General features: G+C 47.1%; 1 protein-coding gene across 1 annotated transcript in view; it reads right to left on the reverse strand.

Annotated features, from left to right (window-relative positions):
* Positions 1-24822, reverse strand: part of ptpn13 (protein tyrosine phosphatase non-receptor type 13) — a 361948-nt gene that overhangs the window by 77110 nt on the left and 260016 nt on the right. Inside the window, exons 29-31 of the mRNA XM_070871054.1 lie at positions 18229-18440; positions 9223-9318; positions 963-1354 (exon numbers count right to left, since the gene is read on the reverse strand). Coding sequence (XP_070727155.1) covers positions 963-1354; positions 9223-9318; positions 18229-18440 — 700 coding nt within the window. The remainder of the gene's footprint in view (positions 1-962; positions 1355-9222; positions 9319-18228; positions 18441-24822) is intronic.

Here is a 24822-nt window from a genome sequence, read left to right on the forward strand (position 1 = left end):
GAGGGAGAGAGAGAGGGGGTGGAGGGAGAGAGAGAGGGGGTGGAGGGAGAGAGAGAGGGGGTGGAGGGAGAGAGAGAGGGGGTGGAGGGAGAGAGAGAGGGGGTGGAGGGAGAGAGAGAGGGGGTGGAGGGAGAGAGAGAGGGGGTGGAGGGAGAGAGGGGGGGAGGGAGAGGGAGGTCAGGTCGGATCCAGTCCGGGAGCGGGAGTCGAGTCGGGTCAGGTCCAATGGGGGGCGGGCCGGGAGCGCGGGTCGGGTCGGGTCCAGTCGGGGGGGCGGGGAGCGGGAACAGGAGCGCGGGTCGGGTCGGGTCCAGTCGGGGAGGCGGGGAGCGGGAACAGGAGCGCGGGTCGGGTCGGGTCCAGTCAGAGGGGTGGGGAGGGGGGAACAGGAGCGCGGGTCGGGTCCAGTCGGGGAGCGGGAACAGGAGCGCGGGTCGGGTCAGGTCCAGTCGGGGGGGGGGGGGGGGAGGAGCGGGTGTCGGGTCTGGTCCGGAGGCAGTGGGGGGGGGGGGGGGGGGGAGGGGGAGCGGGTGTCGGGTCTGGTCCGGAGGCAGGGGGGGGAAGCAGGAGCTGGCCGTGGGAGGAGCCTTATTCACGCAGCCCCAGTGAGGCCATTCGGCCAGGGCTAGGGGCTGCGTGCTTCGGGCCCCTCCCACACAGTTCGGCACCTGGAGCTACTGCACTTGCGTGCCCACTGTAGCGCACATGTGCAGAGGTCCCGGCACTGTTTTCAGCGCAGGGACCTGGCTCCGCCCCCCTACAGCTCGTGCTGCGCTGCGCCGAGGGCCAGAGGACCTGCAGGGAGGTGGAGAATACGGAGGATTTGTTTAGGCGCACTTTGTGGCGCGAAAAATGGGCGTCCAGGTCGGGACTGCGCCGTTCTAGACGCGTGTGGAAACTTGGGCCCAAAATGTTGACATTTTGCTTTAAAAAAATGTTGAACTGTATGCTTCAAAACCAACCTGTTAATTAGCTCCGGGTTAGAAGATTCTTGTGGGGAAAAATAAATATTTTGGATGGTTTCTTCCTGGTTGCATGGCATTTCATACTGGTTGCTGCAGAAAGATATCGCACTCCCAGATATTTGACAAAGGGTGATTCTTTTGTTGAGACTAACATCCCCTTTTAACATGGAATGCTTAGCAACATCATCACAGTCTGTGCTGTCACTATAGCTATCCCTTCGAGATGGAGACTTCAATCTTGGATTCTGAAATTCATTTTCAATCTCTGTGCCATCTTCATCCACAGTGCTGGTATCTGTATTCATCTTTCCAGATATCGGCACGCTGTCGAAGCACTCTTTCTCTAATTTAGTTCCATATATCTCTTTTGTCAGGGAATCATTTACACTCTGTAACAATCACAGACTGCACTTTAGTCATATTATAGATACATATATATATTTAAAAGCAGTTGCACAATCTGAAGCTTTGTTTTTACCTTCTAAGCGTCTAAGGGATTGCATTCCCTTGTTAATTATGCAGTTAACATCCACTGCAATGCAAAAGCAGAAAATTCTTTCATAAAATGCCAAATGCTTTATGGATACAATTGTATTGAAAGCTGCATAACTTAGAAGACTATTATAAAGAACAATGGGGACAGACTATTGATGAAGCATTCCTAGCCAATGCAAATTTTAGGGAGGAGCGATTGCAACACCAATAACAGTTGGAACAACCACAATGATCAAAATATCTAAAATAAAGTTCAAGTACAAACTTATAGGGGCTGAAATTCAGTGCCACCAGAAAGCTGGCGGTGTTAATGCCTTTTCCCCCCCATTAGCAGTGCAATGGTTGCGGCGGCCATTGGATCCAAATTCAGCTTTTTGACCCCAAAAAAGTCCTCCAGCGCTAATTGCCCTTAAAATCTGATAGTTTGCAGTGGTATGGGTGGGTTGATTGGGGCGGCATTCCCACAGGGAAATTCACCCTTAGGATGATTGGTAGCCAACGAGCCAACTGCTTCCCGGCCTTCTTAAAGGCCAGGGTTTGCAGCTAGGCCCTGAGGTGGGAATGAGTGGTGTGCAAGGATGGTTGGTGCTGCTGTGGTAGGAAGGGCTATGAGATTTTCCAACGCCCATCTGGAGACCCTGATGCAGGGTTTGGAATGAAGGCGGTGAGTCCTCTACCCAGATGTAGGGAGATCGACTTGCCAACAGTTTAGTAATGCCTGGAGGGAGATAGTGGAAGAGGTGTCGGGGATCTCCATCCATAATAGGACGGCGACCCAATGTCGAAAAAGGATGAACGTCATCATTCGTTTGATGAAAGTGAGTACATGTTCCACCAAATGCTAACCTTCCATCTGCGAGCCTCTCCTTCATCCTTCCTTTATTTCCTACCTTCACTCTTCTAGTCACTGATGCAGCATTTCATTGTTGAAGCCTCTCTCTCTCTCTCTCATATTATATATATATTTGCAATGGAGGCCCTCTTATTGACAGCTGCATGTCACGGACACACACTTGTGCTCTCATTTCTGATGCATTATCACGGTGCTACCAACCATTTTGCAGGCCAAATTAGCTCATAATTGCTTTGAGCAAAAGAGAACGGGTGGTAGCGAGACTGACATACAAGTCCTCACATCCTTGGAGGTGAGGATTGAGGCGTTCGTGGGCAGGCATGGTGCCTTCCCTGTGGACCAGGGCACTGGCGATGCCGATGAAGATAAGTGAAGGCCGTTCTTTAATGCTATCTCTCCCTGAATGCTGCAGCACCTACTGTGCCGTTGCCTCAAAGTCTGCTACTTGTAGGCTCCATGCGTAAATTCCCCACCTCCCCTTCACGGCAGGGCTTCTCTCATTTATGTTTCCAGATGAGACCCCGCCCCCAACTGTGGGCTCCAGTACTGGCGATGCCGATGTAGGCAGCATAGGTAAGTGAAGGCCTTCCTTTAATGCTATCTCTGCCTGAAAGTGACAGCGCACACTGTTCCATTCCTTCTGAAAGTCTGCTATTTGCAGGCTCCATGCGTCAATCCCCCACCATTTCCTCACGGCAGCTATTCTCCCATTGATGCTTGCAGATGAGAGGCCAAGTGGCAGCCGAGGTGAAGGAGAACATCCTGCTGAAGGACCGTCACCAGGCCTGGAGGAGACCATAGTGAGCAGTGGCAGCCGAGGCGAGGGAGCTGCTCCTCCTGAGACACCAGATGATGAGAGACCATCGCAAGGCCTGCACGAGACCCTGGATGAGAGCCAGCCAGATGAGCATACTGACAGCATTGAGGACACTGAGTTTTCGAGCATTACTGACACCCTGGATCTGACTCCATCTTTTGGCAACCTCAGTGATAAGGAAGAGGAGGACAGAGCTGAGAGCACTGCATCACTGCTTCCACCTACACGCACTAGCTCAGATACTGGGAGTGCGCGGTCCGATATAGTTAGTATAGTAGAGTGGTCTGCACTGGGTGATGCACCGGGGAATAGTGGGCTGCAGCATGGTGACGGGGCTAGGCAACCTCAGGTGCCACCTCTCGCGGGGGGGGGGCGGCGCGATTCCACATGAGTTCTGCTGAGGAGGACTCAGACAAGCCCATCAATATTGCGGCTTACGAGACAAGGGTGGAGGCCATGTATTCCCAGATGTTGGGGGCACTGGCAAAAGGGGCCAGAGAGCCTGTCGGAAGTGGTGAGGAGCACAGAGGAGTCCGCCTCCCGTGGTGTCGACAGCTCTGCGCACTCCATGGAGCCCATCATTGCCAGTGTGCAGGCAATGGTGGACTCCCAGAATGTCCGTGTGGATCCTGTTGTGATGCCGCAACTTGTAAGTGATGTGGCAGCTGCCATTGCAGCACAGGCGCGAGGGAACGAGTGTATCGGTGCTGCTTTGGAGATGATGGCGACAGCTCTGGAACATCTAAGTGCTGTCACATCTGGTGGCTTTGACACTCTGGCTGCTCTCATGCAGTCTCAGGTCAATGCCACCCGAGACCTCAGTGTTGCTTTCGTGACTGGGTCCACGGGGGACCTTCCAGTGTGGTGCCACAGCACTGACCTGAGCTCTCTCAGATTGGTGGTGGTGATAATGTGCTGCCCCCGGTGAGTGACTCAAGCTCTTCGGGCCAGGATACGGATGATGTGCTCCTTCAAGCCAAGCCAGACTGATCCCTCCCAGGAGGGTGACGACCAGTCTCCAGCCGAGCCTTCCAAGCCCAAAGCTGCTCGCGTCCTAGAAGGACATCTGCAGCTTCCACACAGGGAAGACAGCAGCCTTCGCAGACCCATGAAGCAGCCACAGGGGAGACACTGAGGCGAAGTAGTTGGGTAGGCACACACAAGAGGCGTTATTTGGAGATGCACAAGGATGACAAATGATGTTTATATGTTACTTTTCTGAATTTTTTAATGTTCTGTTAGTTGTTTGGAGTGATATTGATAATGTATTAAACCTTTATTTTTCACACCTATATCTGGGCTGGTGTATAATGTGATGGTGGGCAATGATGTATCAAGGCACTTATTGGGATGGCCATGGAATTTGAAGGGTCATGTGGGGATGAAACTATCAGAATAGAGCAGCAATCAGATGTGCCTGGACTTCCCTTGCAGGGTTGGGATGGCAACGACGCCTCCTGGGTGGCTCAGGATGCTTCACCTCCACCTCCTCCTCCTCCTCCTGCTGCTGCGCCTCCAGCGGTGGTATTGCTGGTTCGGCCTCGAGATGCTGTCCACTCATGACAGCCAGGTTATGCAACATGCAGCAGATGACCATAAAGATGGAGAACCATCCAGGTGAGTACTGCAATGGACCACCAGAGTGGTCCAGGCAATGGAATCTTTGTTTAAGCATACCAATGCAGTGCTCAATGATGCACCTGATCCCAGAATGAGCGTAGTTATAGGCATGCTCGGCCGCAGTCCTGCGGTTGCGAAGTGGAGTGAGCAGCCAAGTGGACAGGGGATATCCCTTATCCCCAAACATCCACCCACAGTCCTGGTATGGGCCGGTGAAGAGAGTGGGCACACTGCTCTGGTGCAGGATGAAGGCATCATGGCTGCTGCCTGGATACCAGGCATCAACTGCCAGGATCCTTCGCTGGTGATCGCATACCAACTGAACATTTAGGAGTGGCACCCCTTTCTGTTGATAAATAGTTCAGGATGGTGTTGTGGCGCCCTCGGTCCGACATGTGTGCAGTCGATGGCCCCCTGCAACCTGGGGAACCCTGCAATCCAGACAAATCTGGCCTGGCGCTCCACCTGTTTCTCCCTAGTCATGAGGAAGGAGATATATTGCACTCTTTGCTTGTACAGCGCATTGGTGACCTGTCGGATGGAGCGATGGGTGGAGAATGGGAAGATGTTCGAGATGTCTGCACTTGCAGATTGGAATGATCCCGTTGCGTAAAAGTTCAAAGCTATCGTTACTTTGGTCTCCACGCTGACCGCTGTCCTCAGCCTTGTGTGAGGCTCCAAATCTGGCCGCAGGTCATGACAGAGCTCGGTCAAGATGTCTTTCATGAATCTCAGCTTCTGCACACATTGCTCGTTGCTGAGATAAGGAAGGAGAACTAATGCCGGTAGACCCTAGCACGGTAGGGCCTCCTTGGCATAGTTATGTGCTGGGCCCCTCCCATGCCAGCTGCATGGGCACCTTCTCCCTCTTCCTCATCATGTTGTGGAGTCTCTGCAGGCTGCTGCTGGCAAGGCTCCTCGCCCACTAACTGGTGAGAGAGGTCAACGTACCTCACCCTTCTCCTCATGCCATCTCCCTGCTGTCCAGCCTTTGGACGTTGATGTCTGCGAACATCTACAGGCCCTTCTATATGTTGGGCAGCCATGGTTGCTGCCTCCCTTGCCCGCTGCCTCAGGACTTATTGGTGACAACGACACCTCCTCCTGCGTGCCTTCCTGCCACTCTCAATCTGGAGCAGGCATTCCCCTGCTAAAACTTAGCCCGTTATGGGCAGTAGAGATTTACTCCCAGCAGCCACGATTAATGAGACAGGGAAAATGTTTCATCACTCAGCAACAGTTTTCAGAATCCTGCTGCCGTTTTTGAAATGTTGAACAAAAAGCTCCGAGAAATTTTAATGAACAAAAAACCCCTCAACACAATTCCAGCTGGTACTCTTCCACTGTGCACCAACCCTAAAAGCTAGCGGGGACTGTCAGTAAAAGGATCGGCTTTTTAAAGCTGAAAATGGTTTTGGGGCGGAGCAGCAGCGGTGCACACTTTGATCACGTCATCACTGCCGCAAGCCTCATGCTGCCACAAAACTCTGTCAATCCGGGTGGAGGTCCACACCGTCACAAAACCTCCCGGGCCAAATTTCTGTCGCGATGGCCAGTTGACTGCAAAGCGGCGACCACAGGATCCCGCCGCATGGCTGCCGCTAACGGGTCTTACCGAGACCCTGAATTTCGGCTCCATAGTGTCTGAGAAACAATCAATTGCAAGAGAGAAAATTCAGAAAGAATTTAAGCACAGAATGCAAAAATAATATTAAGAGTTCACAATTAGAATTTAAAAAAAATGGGAACAAAATAACTTGATTGTAATGGAATTGTGTTGAGGTTTTTTGTTCATGAAAATTTCTCGGAGCTTTTTATTCAACATTTCAAAAATGGCAGCAGGATTCTGAAAACTTTTGCTGAGTGATGAAATATTTTCCCTGTCTCTCATTAATCGTGGCTGCTGGGAGTAAATCTCTGCTGCCCATAACAGGCTAAGTTTTAACAGGGGAATGCCTGCTCCAGATTCTGAGAGGCAGGGAGGCACGCAGGAGGAGGCGTCGTTGTCACAACAAGTATGAACGCATGGATTTATAGGAAGGGAGGCAGATACAATTTCCCCAGTCTGCTAAGATTCTGATTTCTGCCACACTGTTGCACATCAACAAGTATGGCAGAGGGAAAAGTGGAGGGAACGTTGCCATTGAATCATTATTGCATGCCTCCTATTGATCAACTAGTGAGGTCTGGGAGCAGCACATCCTCTAATCTGCACTGAGTGCATGGCCAAGCATGTTCTTTCGAGGAAGGAAAGGGGGAAACTAGTACTTTGATATTACCCCCCCCCCCTCACAATGAGCGGGAGGGAGTTGGGGGGCTTAAGAATGAAAGAACAGTGAACGCGTAACCCAGCCCGCTGCATACGTGCCTGCTGCTATTTTCATGAAGGTGGGTTTCGTGCCAAGCAAATATTCTGCCTCGGAGAAGCAAAACACTTCATTAACATATTTACATTCAGTTTCCACAGTGCAACTGGGGGCCCGATTTAAATTTAACAGTTGCTGGCAGGGTTTCCCAGGGTTCAGGAAACCCGGCAGTAGCAGCACTCCTTGAGGGGCAGGAGGCCTTTGGCCTCCCCTCTATCAATCACTGGCTCTCTCGATCCATTGACGCGATCACTAACCTCTCCTTCTCTAGCCCCGATCTTCAGGTCCCAATTGCCATTCTCTTCCCCCGCCACCAAGCCCCGAGCTCTTGCTCTCTCCCTCCCAACTGCTGCTCTTTTCCCCTCCACCAACCAAGCTCCGATCTCTCGCTCCTTCCCTATGGATTGCTCAAGGATCGCCGGCTGTGGCCTCCTGCCGTTGTTTTTTCTGCCCGACAACATGCGTCGGAAATGGAAGAATAAAATGATAACTGGGTCCTGCCATTAAATTCGGCAGGACCTCCACATCCTCGGCCATGCCAGGTTTTCCCCGCGCTATTGCACATCCTCCCCATAAATAGTGCCTAGGATTTCACATGTTCAAAGAAAAAATACTTCTGCCATCCATGCATAAAACTGAACGCATGTCAGAGTAATACAGAAACAGCTCAGCTGGAACTCTAATTTCTCACCAGTAAACTTGCATACAAGTTGGGCGGACTGTCTTGATATAATTTATATCCGCTTCTCCTGCCCTTCCATTGCTTTGTCTCCATTTTTTTCCTACCCTATCAACTTTTTTCATTAATTTTCTGGTTTCTAACTTTTGATTAAAGGGGAAAAATACCATAACTGTTCCATTTTAATTGAACATTACATGGAACTGCTAAGGCAAGCAAAATCAGCTAATTTACCAGTTTGAGAGAAAAATGCAATCCCACCTCAAGCACAACCTGAATGCCACTATTTTAACAAATTGTAGGTTAGAGGAATGAAATAGACTGGAGCTTAGCAGAAAGGCAAAATGGCACAAAGCAAGCACAAACCCAGATTCAGCACACGAGCTGCCATATAAAATTTAGGAAGACTATTATTCCTCATTAAATTGAATGTAATGCCTCCAGGATTGCGGTATGAATAAAGCACAATACATTTTGGAAGTGTAGTTAAAACCTTTGAGGTGCGTTGAGTTTAGTGAGGTTAGGTTAGTGATTCAGAATTACAAAGCACCATTACGCATGCAGAAACATGTCCTGGCTGTGTTAGGCTTACTAAATTGGGCTTTCTTCATTACATTGAAAAGGTTTGTATGATTATACCTTTCTAAAAGGTAGTTTAAAGGAATAAATACAAATGGATTTGATAACAAAATATTTTTTTCCAGGCACAGGTATAATTGTGTACTGATTTCCAAGAGGAACCACAAGTCAATAAGTTACTTTACAATTTTAGTGAAAATCTAAAAAAAATTGGTGCAAGTTACTTAAGTAAAAGTCAAAATGTGTAGATCATTCTATAAATAAGATTACATCATAGATGTGTGGTTATGTATTCTTAGGTACAGTAATTTTTAGAAAACATATTGATGATTTTCTAGTTTCTCAAAACACTAGCATTTAGAAAGGTACGTTAATGTAGGAAAACATCCCAAGGTGCATCACAAAGCATAATAAAACAAAAATGGATACAGTGCCGAAGAAATATTAGGAAGGGTGACTAAAAGCTTGGTCAAAGATTTGGGTTTTAAGGAGGGTCTTAAAGGAGGAGAGACAGAGAGGTTAAGGGAGGGAATTCCAGAGCTTAGGGCCCAGACAGCTGAAGGCATGGCCACCAATGGTGAGGCAAAGGGCTGGGGTGCACAAGAGGCCAGATTGAAATGAACGCAGAGTGCTTGGGGGGTGTTGTAGAGGAGGATACATGATAGAGCGAGGACATGAAAGGATTTAATTTTAAATTTGAGACATCTGGGGAGCAGGAAGCCATGTAAGTCAGCAAGGACAGGGGTGATGGGTTAGCGGGACTTGATACGGAATAGATTATGGGCAGCAGAGTTTTGGATGAACAGTTCTATAATTGCTGACCATGAATTTCTAGCAATGGAACTCACCAAAGATGAATCAATATCTGGTAACACACCACATTCAGGCCTGCAAAGTAACAGAGTGACCTCTTGAGATGTTCGTCTGAGAACAGACACTATTTCCTGCAGAAAGAGGGAATAATTAAAGAGTGTACAGCCAATTACTACTTTAATATAGGGGAAAATGTGTGCTCATCAAGGTGAACAACGTTAGTGCTCCTGCTACCCTACCCCAATAATGTGCCTTCGGCTCAAGAACACCCTAAGCCTACCTAAATCAATTTCGGAAACGTCGCTTAAAGCAACTAGGTGGGAGAGACCATCATCTCAGATGTGAAACCTAACCCCACTATGCCTTTACCTTCAAACTAAGATGTGCTCTATAGTGCCCCAGTAATACATGGATTTCTTCTTCCCCTCTGCCGATGATCCTAGAGACTGGGAACTTACTGCAACTCACCATGTAAGATGTCATAATGCCTTCTCTATTAATACTCTTGGATCAGATATACAAGTTCAAACATAACATGCACATTCAGTCCTCAGTATATGGATTTACACATTCCAGGCTCAAGATAAAAAAGTTATGGGCCTGTTCTAACTTAGGAGAACAAAGTTAGATGTGTTTATAAATGACATCTGAACCCAGTCATTATATTACAGACATTCATCTCCTCCCTTGGATCGTTATTTTACAGAGAATGCACACAGCTTGACTACAGTGCTTAACTAAAAATTGACCTGACAGAACCTCATAATTTGAGTCATTCGGAGTGTATGATGTTGGATTTGCTCATCCGACAAGTTGCTGCATCTTACTGGGAATATGATTTCCGTTTAGATTACTATTCATATTTAAAGGGAAATTTTCAAAAAAGCTACTTTTAATATCTTTAAATAGGGATACTGTTTAAATAGAAGCTCTACTTGCAGCAGAGGATGAAATACTTTGTGATACAAGATAAATTTGTACAGCGTGTTTAATGTAATGAATGTCTAAAGGTACCAACGATATAGGTAAAAAAATGGGATGAGTTACTACAAGCTGAATTTAGGGAGCTAGGAATCAAATTAGGACCTCAAAAGGTAGCAAATTGCTACCAGTGCCACCACGTGCTAGTCAGAATAGGAATTGCACGATAGCTAAGGTGAATACATGGCTTGACGAATCGTGCAAGTGGGAGGGATTCAAATTCCTGGGACATTGGAGCCGGTTCTGGGGGAGGTGGGACCAGTACAAACCGGACGGTCTGTACCTGGGCCGGACCGGAACCGATGTCCCAGGGGGCGTGTTTGCTAGTGCTGTTGGGGAGGGTTTAAACTAATATGGCAGGGGGATGGGAACTTATGCAGGGAGACAGAGAAGTAGAATGGGGGCAGAAACAAAAGATAGAAAGAAAAGTAAAAGTGGAGGGCAGAGAAACCCAAGGCAAAAAACAAAAAGGGCCACATTACAGCAAAATTCTAAAGGGGCAAAGTGTGTTAAAAAGACAAGTCTGAAGGCTCTGTGCCTCAATGCGAGGAGTATTCATAATAAGATGGATGAATTAACTGCGTAGGCAGCTATGAACAAATATGATATAATTGGCATTATGGAGACATGGCTCCAGGGTGAACAAGGCTGGGAACTCAACATTCAGGGGTATTCAATATTCAGGAAGGATAAACAGAAAAGAAAAGGAGGTGGGATAGCGTTGCTGGTTAAAGAGGAAATTAATGCAATAGTAAGGAAGGACATTGGCTTGGATGATGTGGAATCTGTATGGGTCGAGCTGCGGAATACCAAAGGGCAGAAAACGCTAGTGGGAGTTGTGTACAGACCACCAAACCGTAGTAGTGAGGTTGGGGACAGCATCAAACAAGAAATTAGGGATGCATGCAATAAGGGTACAGCAGTTAGCATGGGTGACTTTAATCTATATACAGATTGGGCTAACCAAACTGGTAGCAATACGGTGGAGGAGGATTTCCTGGAGTGTATTAGGGATGGTTTTCGAGACCAATATATTGAGGAACCAACTAGAGAGCTGGCCATCCTAGACTGGGTGATGTGTAATGAGAAAGGACTAATTAACAATCTTATTTGCGAGGCCCCTTGGAAAAGAGTGACCATAATATGGCAGAATTCTTTAAGATGGAGAGTGACACAGTTAATTCAGAGACTCTGGTCCTGAACTTAGAGAAAGGTAACTTTGATGGTATGAGACGTGAACTGGCTAGAATAGACTGCCGAATGATATTTAAAGGGTTGACGGTGGATAGGCAATGGCAAACATTTAAAGATCACATGGATAAACTTCAACAATTGTACATCCCGGTCTGGAGTAAAATTAAAATGGTGAAGGTGGCTCAACCATAGCTAACAAGGGAAATTATGGATAGTGTTAAGAACATAAGAACTTAAGAATTAGGAACAGGAGTAGGCCATCTAGCCCCTCGAGTCTGCTCCGCCATTCAATAAGATCATGGCTGATCTGGCCGTGGACTCAGCTCCACTTACCCGCCCGCTCCCCGTAACCCTTAATTCCCTTATTGGTTAAAAATCTATCTATCTGATGATTGGTTAAATCCAAGGAAGAGGCATATAAATTGCCTAGAAAAAGCAGCAAACCTGAGGACTGGGAGAAATTTAGAATTCAGTAGAGGAGGACAAAGGGTTAATTAGGATGGGGAAAATAGAGTATGAGAGGAATCTTGCTGGGAACATAAAAACTGACTGCAAAAGCTTCTATAGATAGGTGAAGAGAAAAAGATTAGTGAAGACAAACGTAGGTCCCTTGCAGTCAGAATCAGGTGAATTTATAATGGGGAACAAAGAAATGGCAGAAGAATTGAACAAATACTTTGGTTCGGTCTTCACTAAGAAAGACTCAAATAACCTTCCGGAAATACTAGGGGATAGAGAGTCTAGTGAGAAGGAGGAACTGAAGGAAATCCTTATTAGTCAGGAAATTGTGTTAAGGAAATTGATGGGATTGAATGCTGATAAATCCCCAGGACCTGCTAGTCTGCATCCCAGAGTACTTAAGGAAGTGGCCCTAGAAAGAGTGGATGCATTGGTGGTCATTTTCCAACATTCTATAGACTCTGGATCAGTTCCTATGGACTGGAGGGTAGCTAATGTAACACCACTTTTTAAGAAAGGAGGGAGAGAGAAAACGGGGAATTATTGACCGGTTAGCCTGACATCAGTGGTGGGGAAAATGTTGGAATCAATTATTAAAGATGAAATAGCAGTGCATTTGAAAAGCAGTGACAGGACCAGTCCAAGTCAGCATGGATTTATGAAAGGGAAATCATGTTTGACAAATCTTCTAGAATTTTTTTTGAGGATGTAACTAGTAGAGTGGATGGGAGAACCAGTGGATGTGGTGTATTTGGACTTTCAAAAGGCTTTTGACAAGGTCCCACACAAGAGATTGGTGTGCAAAATTAAAGCACATGGGGGTAATGTATTGACGTGGATAGAGAACTGGTTGGCAGACAGGAAGCAGAAAGTCATGATAAACGTGTCCTTTTCAGGATGGCAAGCAGTGACTAATGGGGTGCCGCAGGGCTCAGTGCTGGGACCACAGCTATTTACAATATACATCAATGAATTAGATGAAGGAATTGAGTGTAATATCGCCAAGTTTGCAGATAACACTAAGCTGGGTGGCGGTGTGAGCTGCGAGGAAGATGCTAAGAGGCTGCAGGGTGACTTGAACAGGTTAGGAGAGAGGGCAAATGCATGGCAGATGCAGTATAATGTGGATAAATGTGAGGTTATCCATTTTGGTGGCAAAAACACGAGGGCAGAATATTAACTGAATGGCGGCAGATTAGGAAAAGGGGAGGTGCAACGAGACCTGGGCGCCATGGTCCATCAGTCATTGAAAGTTGGCATGCAGGTACAGCAGGCAGTGAAGGAGGCAAATGATATGTTGGCCTTCATAGCTAGGGGATTTGAGTATAGGAGCAGGGAGGTCTTACTGCAGTTGTACAGGGCCTTGGTGAGGCCTCACCTGGAATATTGTATTCAGTTTTGGTCTCCTAATCTGTGGAAGGACGTTCTTGCTATTGAGGAAGTGCAGCGAAAGCTCACCAGACTAATTCCCGGGATGGCTGGACTGATATATGAGGAGACACTGGATCGACTGGGCCTGTATTCACTGGAGTTAAGAATGAGAGGGGATCTCATAGAAACATAAAAAATACTGACGGGACTGGACAGGTTAGATCCAGGAAGAATGTTCCTGATGTTCGGGAGGTCGAGAATCAAGGGATATAGTCTAAGGATATGGTGTAAGCCATTTAGGACTGAGATGAGGAGAAACTTCTTCACTCAGAGTTGTTGACCTGTGGAATTTTCTACCGCAGAGAGTTGTTGATGCTAGTTCATTGGATACAGAAACATAGAAACATAGAAAATAGGTGCAGGAGTAGGCCATTCGGCCCTTCGAGCCTGCACCGCCATTCAATAAGTTCCTGGCTGAACATGCAACCTCAGTACCCCATTCCTGCTTTCTCGCCATACCCCTTGATCCCCTTAGTAGTAAGGACTATATCTAACTCCGTTTTGAATATATTTAGTGAATTGGCCTCAACAACTTTCTGTGGTAGAGAATTCCACAGGTTCACCACTCTCTGGGTGAAGAAGTTTCTCCTCATCTCAGTCCTAAATGGCTTACCCCTTATCCTTAGACTGTGACCCCTGGTTCTGGACTTCCCCAACAATGGGAACATTCTTCCTGCAGCTAACCTGTCTAAACCCATCAGAATTTTAAACGTTTCTATGAGATCCCCTCTCATTCTTCTGAACTCCAGTGAATACAAGCCCAGTTGATCCAGTCTTTCTTGATATGTCAGTCCCGCCATCCTGGGAATCAGTCTGGTGAACTTTCGCTGCACTCCCTCAATAGCAAGAATGTCCTTCAAGTTAGGAGACCAAAACTGTACACAATACTCCAGGTGTGGCCTCACCAAGGCCCTGTACAACTGTAGCAATACCTCCCTGCCCCTGTACTCAAATTCCCTCGCTATGAAGGCCAACATGTCATTTGCTTTCTTAACCGCCTGCTGTACCTGCATGCCAACCTTCAATGACTGATGTACCATGACACCCAGGTCTCGTTGCACCTCCCCTTTTCCTAATCTGTCACCATTCAGATAATAGTCTGTCTCTCTATTTTTACCACCAAAGTGGATAACCTCACATTTATCCATATTATACTTCATCTGCCATGCATTTGCCCACTCACCTAACCGATCCAAGTCACTCTTCAGCCTCATAGCATCCTCCTCACAGCTCACACTACCACCCAACTTAGTGTCATTGCAAATTTGGAGATACTACATTTAATCCCCTCGTCCAAATCATTAATGTACAATGTAAACAGCTGGGGCCCCAGCACAGAACCTTTCGGTACCCCACTAGTCACTGCCTGCCATTCTGAAAAATACCCATTTACTCCTACTCTTTGCTTCCTGTCTGACAACCAGTTCTCAATCCATGTCAGCACACTACCCCCAATTCCATGTGCTTTAACTTTGCACATTAATCTCTTGTGTGGGACCTTGTCGAAAGCCTTCTGAAAGTCCAAATATACACATCAACTGGTTCTCCCTTGTCCACTCTACTGGAAACATCCTCAAAAAATTCCAGAAGATTTGTCAAGCATGATTTCCCTTTCACAAATCCATGCTGACTTGGACCTATCATGTCACCTCTTTCCAAATGCGCTGCTATGACATCCTTAATAATTGATTCCATCATTTTACCCACTACTGATGTTAGGCTGGCCGGTCTATAATTCCCTGTTTTCTCTCTCCCTCCTTTTTTAAAAAGTGGGGTTACATTGGCTACCCTCCACTCGATAGGAACTGATCCAGAGTCAATGGAATGTTGGAAAATGACTGTCAATGCATCCGCTATTTCCAAGGCCACCTCCTTAAGTACTCTGGGATGCAGTCCATCGAGCCCTGGGGATTTATCGGCCTTCAATCCCATCAATTTCCCCAATGCAATTTCCCGACTAATAAGGATTTCCCTCAGTTCCTCCTTCTTACTAGACACTCTGACCCCTTTTATATCCGGAAGGTTGTTTGTGTCCTCCTTAGTGAATACCGAACCAAAGTACTTGTTCAATTGGTCTGCCATTTCTTTGTTCCCCATTATGACTTCCCCTGATTCTGACTGCAGGGGACCTACGTTTGTCTTTACTAACCTTTTACTCTTTACATATCTATAGAAACTTTTGCAGTCCATCTTAATGTTCCCTGCAAGCTTCCTCTCGTACTCTATTTTCCCTGCCCTAATCAAACCCTTTGTCCTCCTTTGCTGAGTTCTAAATTTCTCCCAGTCCCCAGGTTCACTGCTATTTCTGGCCAATTTGTATGCCACTTCCTTGGCTTTAATACTATCCCTGATTTCCCTTGATCGCCTACGGTTGAGCCATCTTCCCTTTTTTATTTTTATGCCAGACAATTGTTGTAGTTCATCCATGCGGTCTCTCAAGAGGGAGTTAGATCTGGCCCTTACGGCTAAAGGGATCAAGGGGTATGGAGAGAAAGCAGGAAAGGGGTACTGAGGTGATGATCAGCCATGATCTTATTGAATGGCGATGCAGGCTCGAAGGGCAAAATGGCCTACTTCTGCACCTATTTTTCTATGTTTCTATTTCACAGGTTGGCATAGGAAATGGAAATGGATGTTGATCCAAGAGAGATATTAAGAGGTGACGGAAACCTTGATTAAAAAAGATGGGTTTTGAAAGGGTACTTAAAATGTAGAAAGAGGTAGAGTGTTCTAGGAAGAGAACTCCAGGGAGGAGGCCCAAAGCAGCAACTGGTGAAACTAAGAAATAAAGCTCGAATCAGAAAAAAGGAGCATTTGGAAAAGTTTATTGCGTTGGAGGAGCTTCCAGACATAGGGTGGGGGTGGGGCAATGCCTTGAAGAGATTTGTAGATAAGGATTTTAAATTTAATGTATTGGGGAATGGGGAGATAATGTGGATTAGTGAGAATATGGGTGATGTATGAATGGAATTTGCTGCAGCACACATGAGTTACAGAGTTTCGGACACTTTGAAGTTAATGGAGGGTGGAGAAGGTGTCATCAGCATACATGTGGAAGCTGAATCTGTGCCAACTTAGCCTCCAGAATAATTCTGAAGTAATTCTCCCCAAAGTAGAGGAGACCACATCATGAGCAGCGAATACAGTATACTAAATTGAAAGAAGTACAAGTAAATCGCTGTTTCACCTGGAAGGAGCATTCAGAGCCCTGGATAGTGGAAAGTGAGCAGGTGAAAGGGCAGGTGCTGCATCTCGTGTGCTTGCATGGGAAGATACCGTGCGAAGGGGAGCGGGATTTGGGGGTGATTAAAGAGTGGCCCAGGGTGTCATAGAGGAAATGGTCCCTTTGGAATGCTGAAAGGGGAGGGGAGGGGAAGATGTGTTCAGTGGTGACATCACGCTGGAGGTGGCAGAAATGACAGAGGATGATTTGTTGAATGTGGAGGCTGGTGGTGGTGGTGGAAGGTGAGGACAAGGGGAACCCTATCGTGGTTCTGGGAAGGAGGAGGAGGTGAGGGCAGAAGTACAGGAAATGGGAGCGACATGGTCGAGGGCCATGCCACAGTGGAGGGGAATCCTCAATTGAGGACAGAGGAAGACATATTGGAAGCACTGGTATGGAAGATGGCATCATCAGAATAGATGCGACAGAAATGGAAAAACTGGGAGAATGGAATAAAGTGCTTACAGGAAGCAGGGTAGGAGGAAGTATAGTCAAGGTAGCTGTGGGAGTCAGTGGGCTTATAGTGGATATTGGTTGACAGTCTATCCGCAGAAACAGAGATAGAGAAGTCGAAGAAGGGAAGGGAAGAGTCGGTGTTGGACTATGTATAGGCAATGGAGGGATGGAAATTTGAAGCAAAGCTGATGAAATTTTCTAGATCGGGGCAAGAGCATGAAGTGGCACCGATACAGTCATCAATGTACCAGTAAAAGTGAGCAAGGGGACCCGAGTAGAACTGGAACAAAGAATGTTCCACATGTTCCACGAAAAGGCTGGCATAGCTAGGACTCATACGGGTTTCCACAGCAACATCATTTTATTTTGAGGAAATGAGAGGAGTCAAAGGAGAAGTTGTTGAATGTAAGAATAGGTTCAGCAAGGTGGGGAAGGGTGGTGGTGGATGGGGACAGTTGGGACTCCATTCAAGGAAGAAGCAGAGGGGCTGCAGGCCCACCTGGTAGAGGATGTAGGTGTAGAGGAACTGGATGTCCATAGTGAAAAGGAGACGGTTAGGGCCAGGAAACTGGAAACTGTTAAAGTGGTGGAGGCCATCGGCAGAGTCGCGGATATAGGTCAAAGGAGACTAGAAAAGGGGAGAAGAGAGAGTTGAGATAGGAAGAAATCAATTCTGTGGGGCAAGAGCAGGCTGAAACAATGGATCTACCAGGGAAGTTCTGTTAGTGGATCTTGGAGAGGAAGGTTGTGGAACTACGAAGTTGGAGGCCATGGGGTGGTGGGGGGGTGCGGGAGGATCTCCAGAGGGGACGAGGTCAGTGACGGTCTGGCAAATGATGGTTTGATGTTCAGTGGTGGGGCCATGGTCTAGGGAGAGGTAGGAGGTGGTGTCGGAGAGTTGCCATTCAGCTTCCGTAAGGTAGAAGTCTGTTCACCAAATAACAGCAGCACCCTTGTCAGCAGGTTTAATGACAAACCTTTATCATACTGTTATAAGTATACTGTGTAAAAAATGTTTAATATTACCAGCCACTTATTACAAGCACCACATCATGTACACTACTTTAATACAATACCACACCATTATGATTATTTCTTTCAATCATTAAATTGAAGTGTCATGGTTGCTCTCCGTGTCTTTCACTTGTGTCCCGGTCAAATCCAGGTTATCAATTTACATATTAGATACCTTCATTTCTCTATTCAAAACAGTTTTGCAGCAAATTATTTACACTATTCAAAAGTCAATCAATATATATAATGCCATCTTATTAAAATTATTTCCAGTTTAGCGTACCTGCTTTGGCAGTCCTTTCAAAGGAATGTCGTTCACCTGCAGTATGACATCTCCAACATTAATCTTCCCACACTCTGCTGCTGGCTGCCCAGGAAAGAGTTTCTTTATTCTTACTACATTTCTGCAGTGTTCAGGAACAACCTCATTTCCTTCAATAAAACTGAAACCCAATCCTGAGGAACCTTTCAATAACTTCACTTTAAATATGTTTTCTGTTAAAGATGAAAGAAAAATAATTTTTATTCAAAATAAAATGGATTCTGAAACCAGTTCAGAGAGTAAATCTCGATTCTAAAAGGGCTGCACTTTATTTATTGAATCATAGAATGGTCGAGCACTTTCGGCCCATCGAGTCTGCGCTGGTGTTTTCAAAGAACAATCCAGTTAGTCCTACCCCCCATATCCCTACAAATTTTCTCCTTCAAGTATTTATCTAATTCCATTTTGAAGACTACTATTGAATCTGTAACCACCTTCCTGTCAGGCAGTGTATTCCAAATCATAACCATTCAATGCATAAAAAGTTCCCTCACATGTCATCTCTGGTTCTTTTGCCAATTACCTTGAATCTATGCCCTCTGGTTATCGACCCATCAGCCATTGGAAACACTGGCCTAGAAAATCGGGAGGTTTAGCCCCATCCGTTACCGCCAGATTCGAGCAAAAAAGTGGTATCCGCTACTCTTACGCCCACTGCCGGATTACTGGCAGCACTGTCGTTGTCAGCGTTGGCAAAATTATGTTGATGATGCTCACTTGATGGCCAATCTGCAAATTTTGACTTTGCCACTCAACTTAGTGGCATGCCTTAAGTGCCACGAGCTGAGGAAGCATTGACAAGCAGGAAGGAGGCTCTAGCAGCAGTAGTTAAAGGGATCATCAGCAACAACTCGCACCCCACATGTTTCTGCAGTTTGACTGGCTCTGTGCAACTTTCTGCAGCTCCAGCAGATTTATAAATTTCTTTCAGGGTTCTAAGGAAACTGGGAGTGCTGTTGCAAGTGGAGAATGCCTTCATTCTTAGTTAAAGACTTCTGCTCATAACACTTGCTCACAATCAAGGGGGCTCCACTGGCAGTCCCCCTCGTACTTGAGTATTTTACAACCAAACAAACAATAATGGACAGGTAAAAACTGGTCCATCGAGTCTGTCTCACATAATTTGCAATACCTTGTGTATTACAATATATACACACCTCCCAGCCGAAACCATGTGATCTCCTGGGAGAGGCAAAAAAACCCAGGCAATTTAGGAGAAAAAAATCTGGGAAATTCCTCTCCGACTCATCTAAACAATTGAAACTGGTCCAGGAGATCACTCTGGCCCTGAATTCCCTGCAGTATCTACCTTCTGTAAGAAAGAGATGATCTCTGCCTCAGCCAGAATCAGGTCCACCTCCTGACATCTTAGGGAGAGGGAGCGGAGCAGCAAAGACACATCCAGAGGGAGGAGGAGGCCTTATCCACCTAAGGTCTTCCGACAGCACTTCTCTTATATCCACTTAAGCGAGGAGCAGTGTATTAGGAGGTTCCACTTCAACAATAGGTAGTCACAGAGCTCTGCCACCTCCTACAACCAGGTCTACAGCCTGAGGGGAGGGTGACCACGGCTCTCTCAGTGCCAGTCAAGGTCAACGAGGCTTCCAATTTCTTTGCCAGCAGATTCTTACAGTCAATAGATGGAGACATAGCTAACGTCTCACAGTTCGCCGTCCATCGCTGCATCCGGTAGGTCACTGAGGCTCTCTACACTAGGAGAAACATAGAAACATAGAAAAATAGTTGCAGGAGTAGGCCATTCGGCCCTTCGAGCCTGCACCACCATTCAATATGATCATGGCTGATCATTTTTGCAATTTCCATACCCCATTCCTGCTTTCTCTCCATACCCCTTGATCCCTTTAGCCATAAGGGCCACATCTAACTCCCTTTTGAATAGAGCTAACGAACTGGCCTCAACAACTTTCTGTGGCAGAGAATTCCACAGGTTCACAATTCTCCAAATGAAGAAGTTTCTCTTCATCTCGGTCCTAAATGGCTTATCCCTTATCCTTAGACTGTGACCCTGGTTCTGGACTTCCCCAACATCGGGAACATTCTTCCTGCATCTAACCTGTCCAATCCTGTCAGAATTTTATATGCTTCTAGGAGATCACCTCTCATTCTTCTAAATTCCAGTTAATATAAGCCTAGTCGATCCAGTTTTTCTTCATATGTCAGTCCTGCCATCCCGGGAATCAGTCTGGTGAACCTTCACTGCACTCCCTCAATATCAAGAATGTCCTTCCTCAGATTACTGTACACAATATTCAAGTTGTGGCCTCACCAAGGCCCTGTACAACTGTAGTAAGACCTCCCTGCTTCTATACTCAAATCCTCTTGCTATGAAGGCCAACATGCCATTTGCCTTCTTCACCGCCTGCTGTACCTGCATGTCAACTTTCAATGACTGATGTACCATGACACCCAGGTCTCGTTGCACCTCCCCTTTTCCTAATCTGTCACCATTCAGGTAATATTCTGCCTTCCTGTTTTTGCCACCAAAGTGGATAACCTCACATTTATCCACATTATACTGCATCTGCCATGCATTTGCCCACTCACCTAACCTGTCCAAGTCATCCTGCAGCCTCTTGGCATCCTCCTCACAGCTCACATTGCCACCTAGCTTCATGTCATCTGCAAACTTGGAGATATTACATTCAATTCCTTTGTCTAAATCATTAATGTATATTGTAAATAGCTGGGGTCCCAGCACTGAACCTTGCGGCACTGCACTAGTCACTGCCTGCCATTTTGAAAAAGACCTGTTTATCCCAACTCTCTGCTTCCTGTCTGCCAACCAGTTCTCTATCCACGTCAGTATATTACCCCCAATACCATGTGGCCATCATTGCCCACTCAGAGGCTGATGGCCGTCAGCAGCGACAGTCATGTTCCAGAGTGTGTGGCGCGTGCCCTTGATCACGTTGCAGCACCGCTTGAATCGCAGGCACAAGCTATACTGCTGCTTGGTGATGTGAAGCGGTTGATGACTGCTGCCATCCTCTCTGTGTTCACCACTGTCCAACAGGGAAGGGATGGTGCCGAAACACGCCAGCAAGTTGTGGACACACAGCGTTCTCCGGATGTTGAGACCCAGCCCCGTCGGAGTCTCAGTGGCTCCCAGGAAATGGAAGGTGCGGTCCTTCCTCGGGATGACAGCATTCCAGCTCCTACCACTGACTCTCCAGCCATGCACCCCACACAGGACACACACGAGCCACCAGCAACTGCTTCCGCCGAAGATGGGGCGCAGCAATCCGCAGCTAAGCCTTCCAGGCCTAGACCTGGTCCAGAGTGTCATCATATGCTGTCTGCACACTCTGCCCCCCTAACACAGTAGCCCTCAAGCAGCCTTGCTGTAGGCATGGAATCCTCATTGGAGGAGCAGCAGCAGGCTTGGGAGGGGGATAGAGGGAAAGGCGGGTGGTGCGAAGTCTGAGGGCAAGTCCCATTAACGGGTGCGATAGTCTTCTGCAGATGGCTTGATCTATTATGAGAACACCTGTAAGTCGTCGTTTTTTAATAATCCACTGGTTGTGAAGTTACTTGCAGCAGAATGCTGCTAATTGTGTCGTTTGGTTAAGATGGTTTATTTTGTCGTTTGGTTTTGTTGGGGTGCATTGTTTGTAATTTTTTTTGATAAAAATGTCACTCTGACCCTTGGCCGTTGGTGTCGTTTGTATCATTCAAAAAGGTCAACGTAGATATGCGTGTATGGTGGCACATAGTACGGTCAATATTAAATGCATCCCTCAGCTTCCTCCATTCAACTAAACCAGTCCATTATGAGCTGGCGACGTGCGGCTCTTGCTCCCACAGCATCGCCATGCTGCCTCGCCATGGATGGGGTGGCTGTGCAATTGGGGCCTTGCCAGGCTCCTCTTCGTCGTCCTCCTCCTCGTCCTGAGGTGGGCCTGTAATCCCCACTGGTAATGTCTGGCCCCTCATGATGGCCAAGTTGTGTAGCATGCAAAACACCACAATGAATTCAGACATCTGTTGAGGGGAGTATTGAAGGCTACTTCCAGAGTGGTCCAGGCATCGGAAGCACTGCTTGAGCACCCCAATTGTCTGTTTGATGATGTTGCAGGTGGCTGCATGGCTCCCATTATAGCGCTGCTCGGCTTCTGCGGTGGGGTTGCGGGGGGGGGGGGGGTGGTCATGACCGTATCCTTTGTCCCCGATCAGCCAGCCCTGCCCTTCCCTTTGTCGCTGAAACATTCGTGAGATGAAAGCATAATGTGCGCTCCCTGGATAGCAGGCATTCACTGCAAGGATGCGCTGCGTGTGGTCACACACCAGCTGCATGTTTAGGGAGTGGAATATCTCTGCGTTGTGTAATGGTGCTCGCAAGGCGTGTGTACTGTCAATGGCTCCTTGAACACTCTGGAAGCCTGCAATTCTGCCAAACACACATGCTTTCTCATTCTGGCTGTCCCTGCTCATTGGAAAGTTTATGAAGTCCATTCTGTGGGTATACAGAGCCTTTGTGACTTGGCAAATGCAGTGATATGTAGCGTACCGAGAGATACTGCATTTGTCCTCTGCTGCTGCCTGGAAGGAGCAGGAAGCATAGAAGGCCAGCGCCACAGTCACCTTCTCTGTGACAGGCAGCGCAGTCATGTTGGCGCTGGAAGGCTGTAGGTCTGCCTCTGGAGCTGGCATATCTCTGTCAGCAATTCCTTTTGGAAGCGCAGCCTTCTCACACAGCTCCTCAGAGACCTGGAGTTATGAGCGTTGTTCCCTGTAAACCCATCGGGGGGTAAAGCCTCCTTCCCAGATGTCTTCGGCCTCTCCTCATCAGTTGCCCGAGATGGCCAGCAGCACTTCGAATAGCTTGAAGCTGCCTGCCAATAGCAACCAGCAGGATATGCAACTAGTAATGCCCCCATTAATTTCTTTTACAGACCTCACAAGGACACTGTAATGGCAGATAAAACTGTCGTTTGCAAGTCGGAGCCTGACACAGCATGCTGTGCGCAACCACTGCAGTCAATGTGACGTGCTATGTAGACAATACTGCCTGCTGCGCCCTGGGAATGTCATTTTTTTCCCCCAGACGTGTCCTGGGGCGGATATTAAATGAGGTGTAAGGGCCGAATTTTCTATCCTGGGCGCAAGCGCAGCATTGCACAACGATTGACGTCATGATCTCAGTCAAACTGGAGGGCGGGGTGGTAAATTTTTGCGCCGCCACAAATCAGGAGCCGAATTTAGCGGCTAGGTGCTGAAGCCTGGACGGCCAGCGTTACGCCCAGAAACACCATTTACTGCTCCTCCGGGTTACAAACAGAGGCACAAAAGAGCGCAAAATCCAATCCACAGACTCCAATTTTGTTAACTAGTCTAATAAGAGGTATAGGTTACGTGTCCGAAATCTGGAATGTTTCGGAATCCAGACACCGGGCTGATTTGTGGTGGGATCGACCGGAAACCGAATAATGTTCTGAAATTCGGACTCCCCCGTCTCGGTCTCCCGACTTGGCCACCTGACCTCCCCCCGCGTCGACCCCCCTACCCTCCACCCCTTATCTCGACTGTCCTCTACCCTATTTACCTCGGCCTAGGTAAAGACGTTCCAAAATCCGGAAATACCCAAAATCCGGAACGGCCTCGTTTTCTTTCGGAAGCGCAGCCTTCGAGGTTTCTGGATTTCAGCCACTCTACCTGTACTTTATCAAAAGCCTTTCTAAAGACTGTATGCACATCAACTGCATTGCCTTCACCACCCCCTCTCTGTTACCTCATCAGAAAACTCCATCAAGTTAGTCAAACACAATTTTCCCATAATAAATCCGTGCTGGCTCTCCTTTATTAGTCCATGCTTGTCCAGGTGACTGGTAATTTTCTTCCGATTTATTTGTTTTTAAAAGTTTCCCCACCAGCGACGTTAAACAGACGGGCCTTTAATTGTGATGTTTATCCTTCTCCACTTTTTTTGAACGAGGGTGTAACATTTGCAATCCTTCAGTCCTCTGGCACTACTCCCATATCTAAGGAGGATTGAAAGGTTGTGGCAGCATCTCTGCAATTTCTGCCCTTGCTTCTATCAGCAACTTATAATGCATCCCATCCGGACCGGGTGACGTATCCACTTTAAGTAGTGCCAGCCTTTATGGTACCTCCTCTTTATTTATTTTTATCTCACCCTGTCTCCCAACAACCTCCTTGTTTACTGTAGCTTTGGCGAAGTCCTCTTCCTTGATAAACACGGATGCAAAGCACTCATTTAGTATCTCAGCTATGCCTTCTGCCTCCAGTAATAGATCCCCATTTTTGTCCCTAATTGGCTCCACTGATGCTTTTATTGTTAATATGCCAATAGACCTTTAGATTCCCTTTATGTTAGCCGTCTTGTACTGTCTCTTTGTCCCGCTCATTTCCATTTTCACTTCTCTGTACTTTTATATTCAGCCTGATTCTCACGTATTATCAAACTGACATCGGTCATACACCCCCTTTTTCTGCTTCATCCTACTCTCCAACTCCTTCGTCATCCAAGGAGCTCAGCTTTAGCTGCCACCCCCCCACCCCATGGAATTGTACCCA

This window comes from Pristiophorus japonicus, chromosome 2 (genome assembly GCF_044704955.1).
Source record: "Pristiophorus japonicus isolate sPriJap1 chromosome 2, sPriJap1.hap1, whole genome shotgun sequence".
Taxonomy (NCBI): Eukaryota; Metazoa; Chordata; class Chondrichthyes; family Pristiophoridae; genus Pristiophorus; species Pristiophorus japonicus.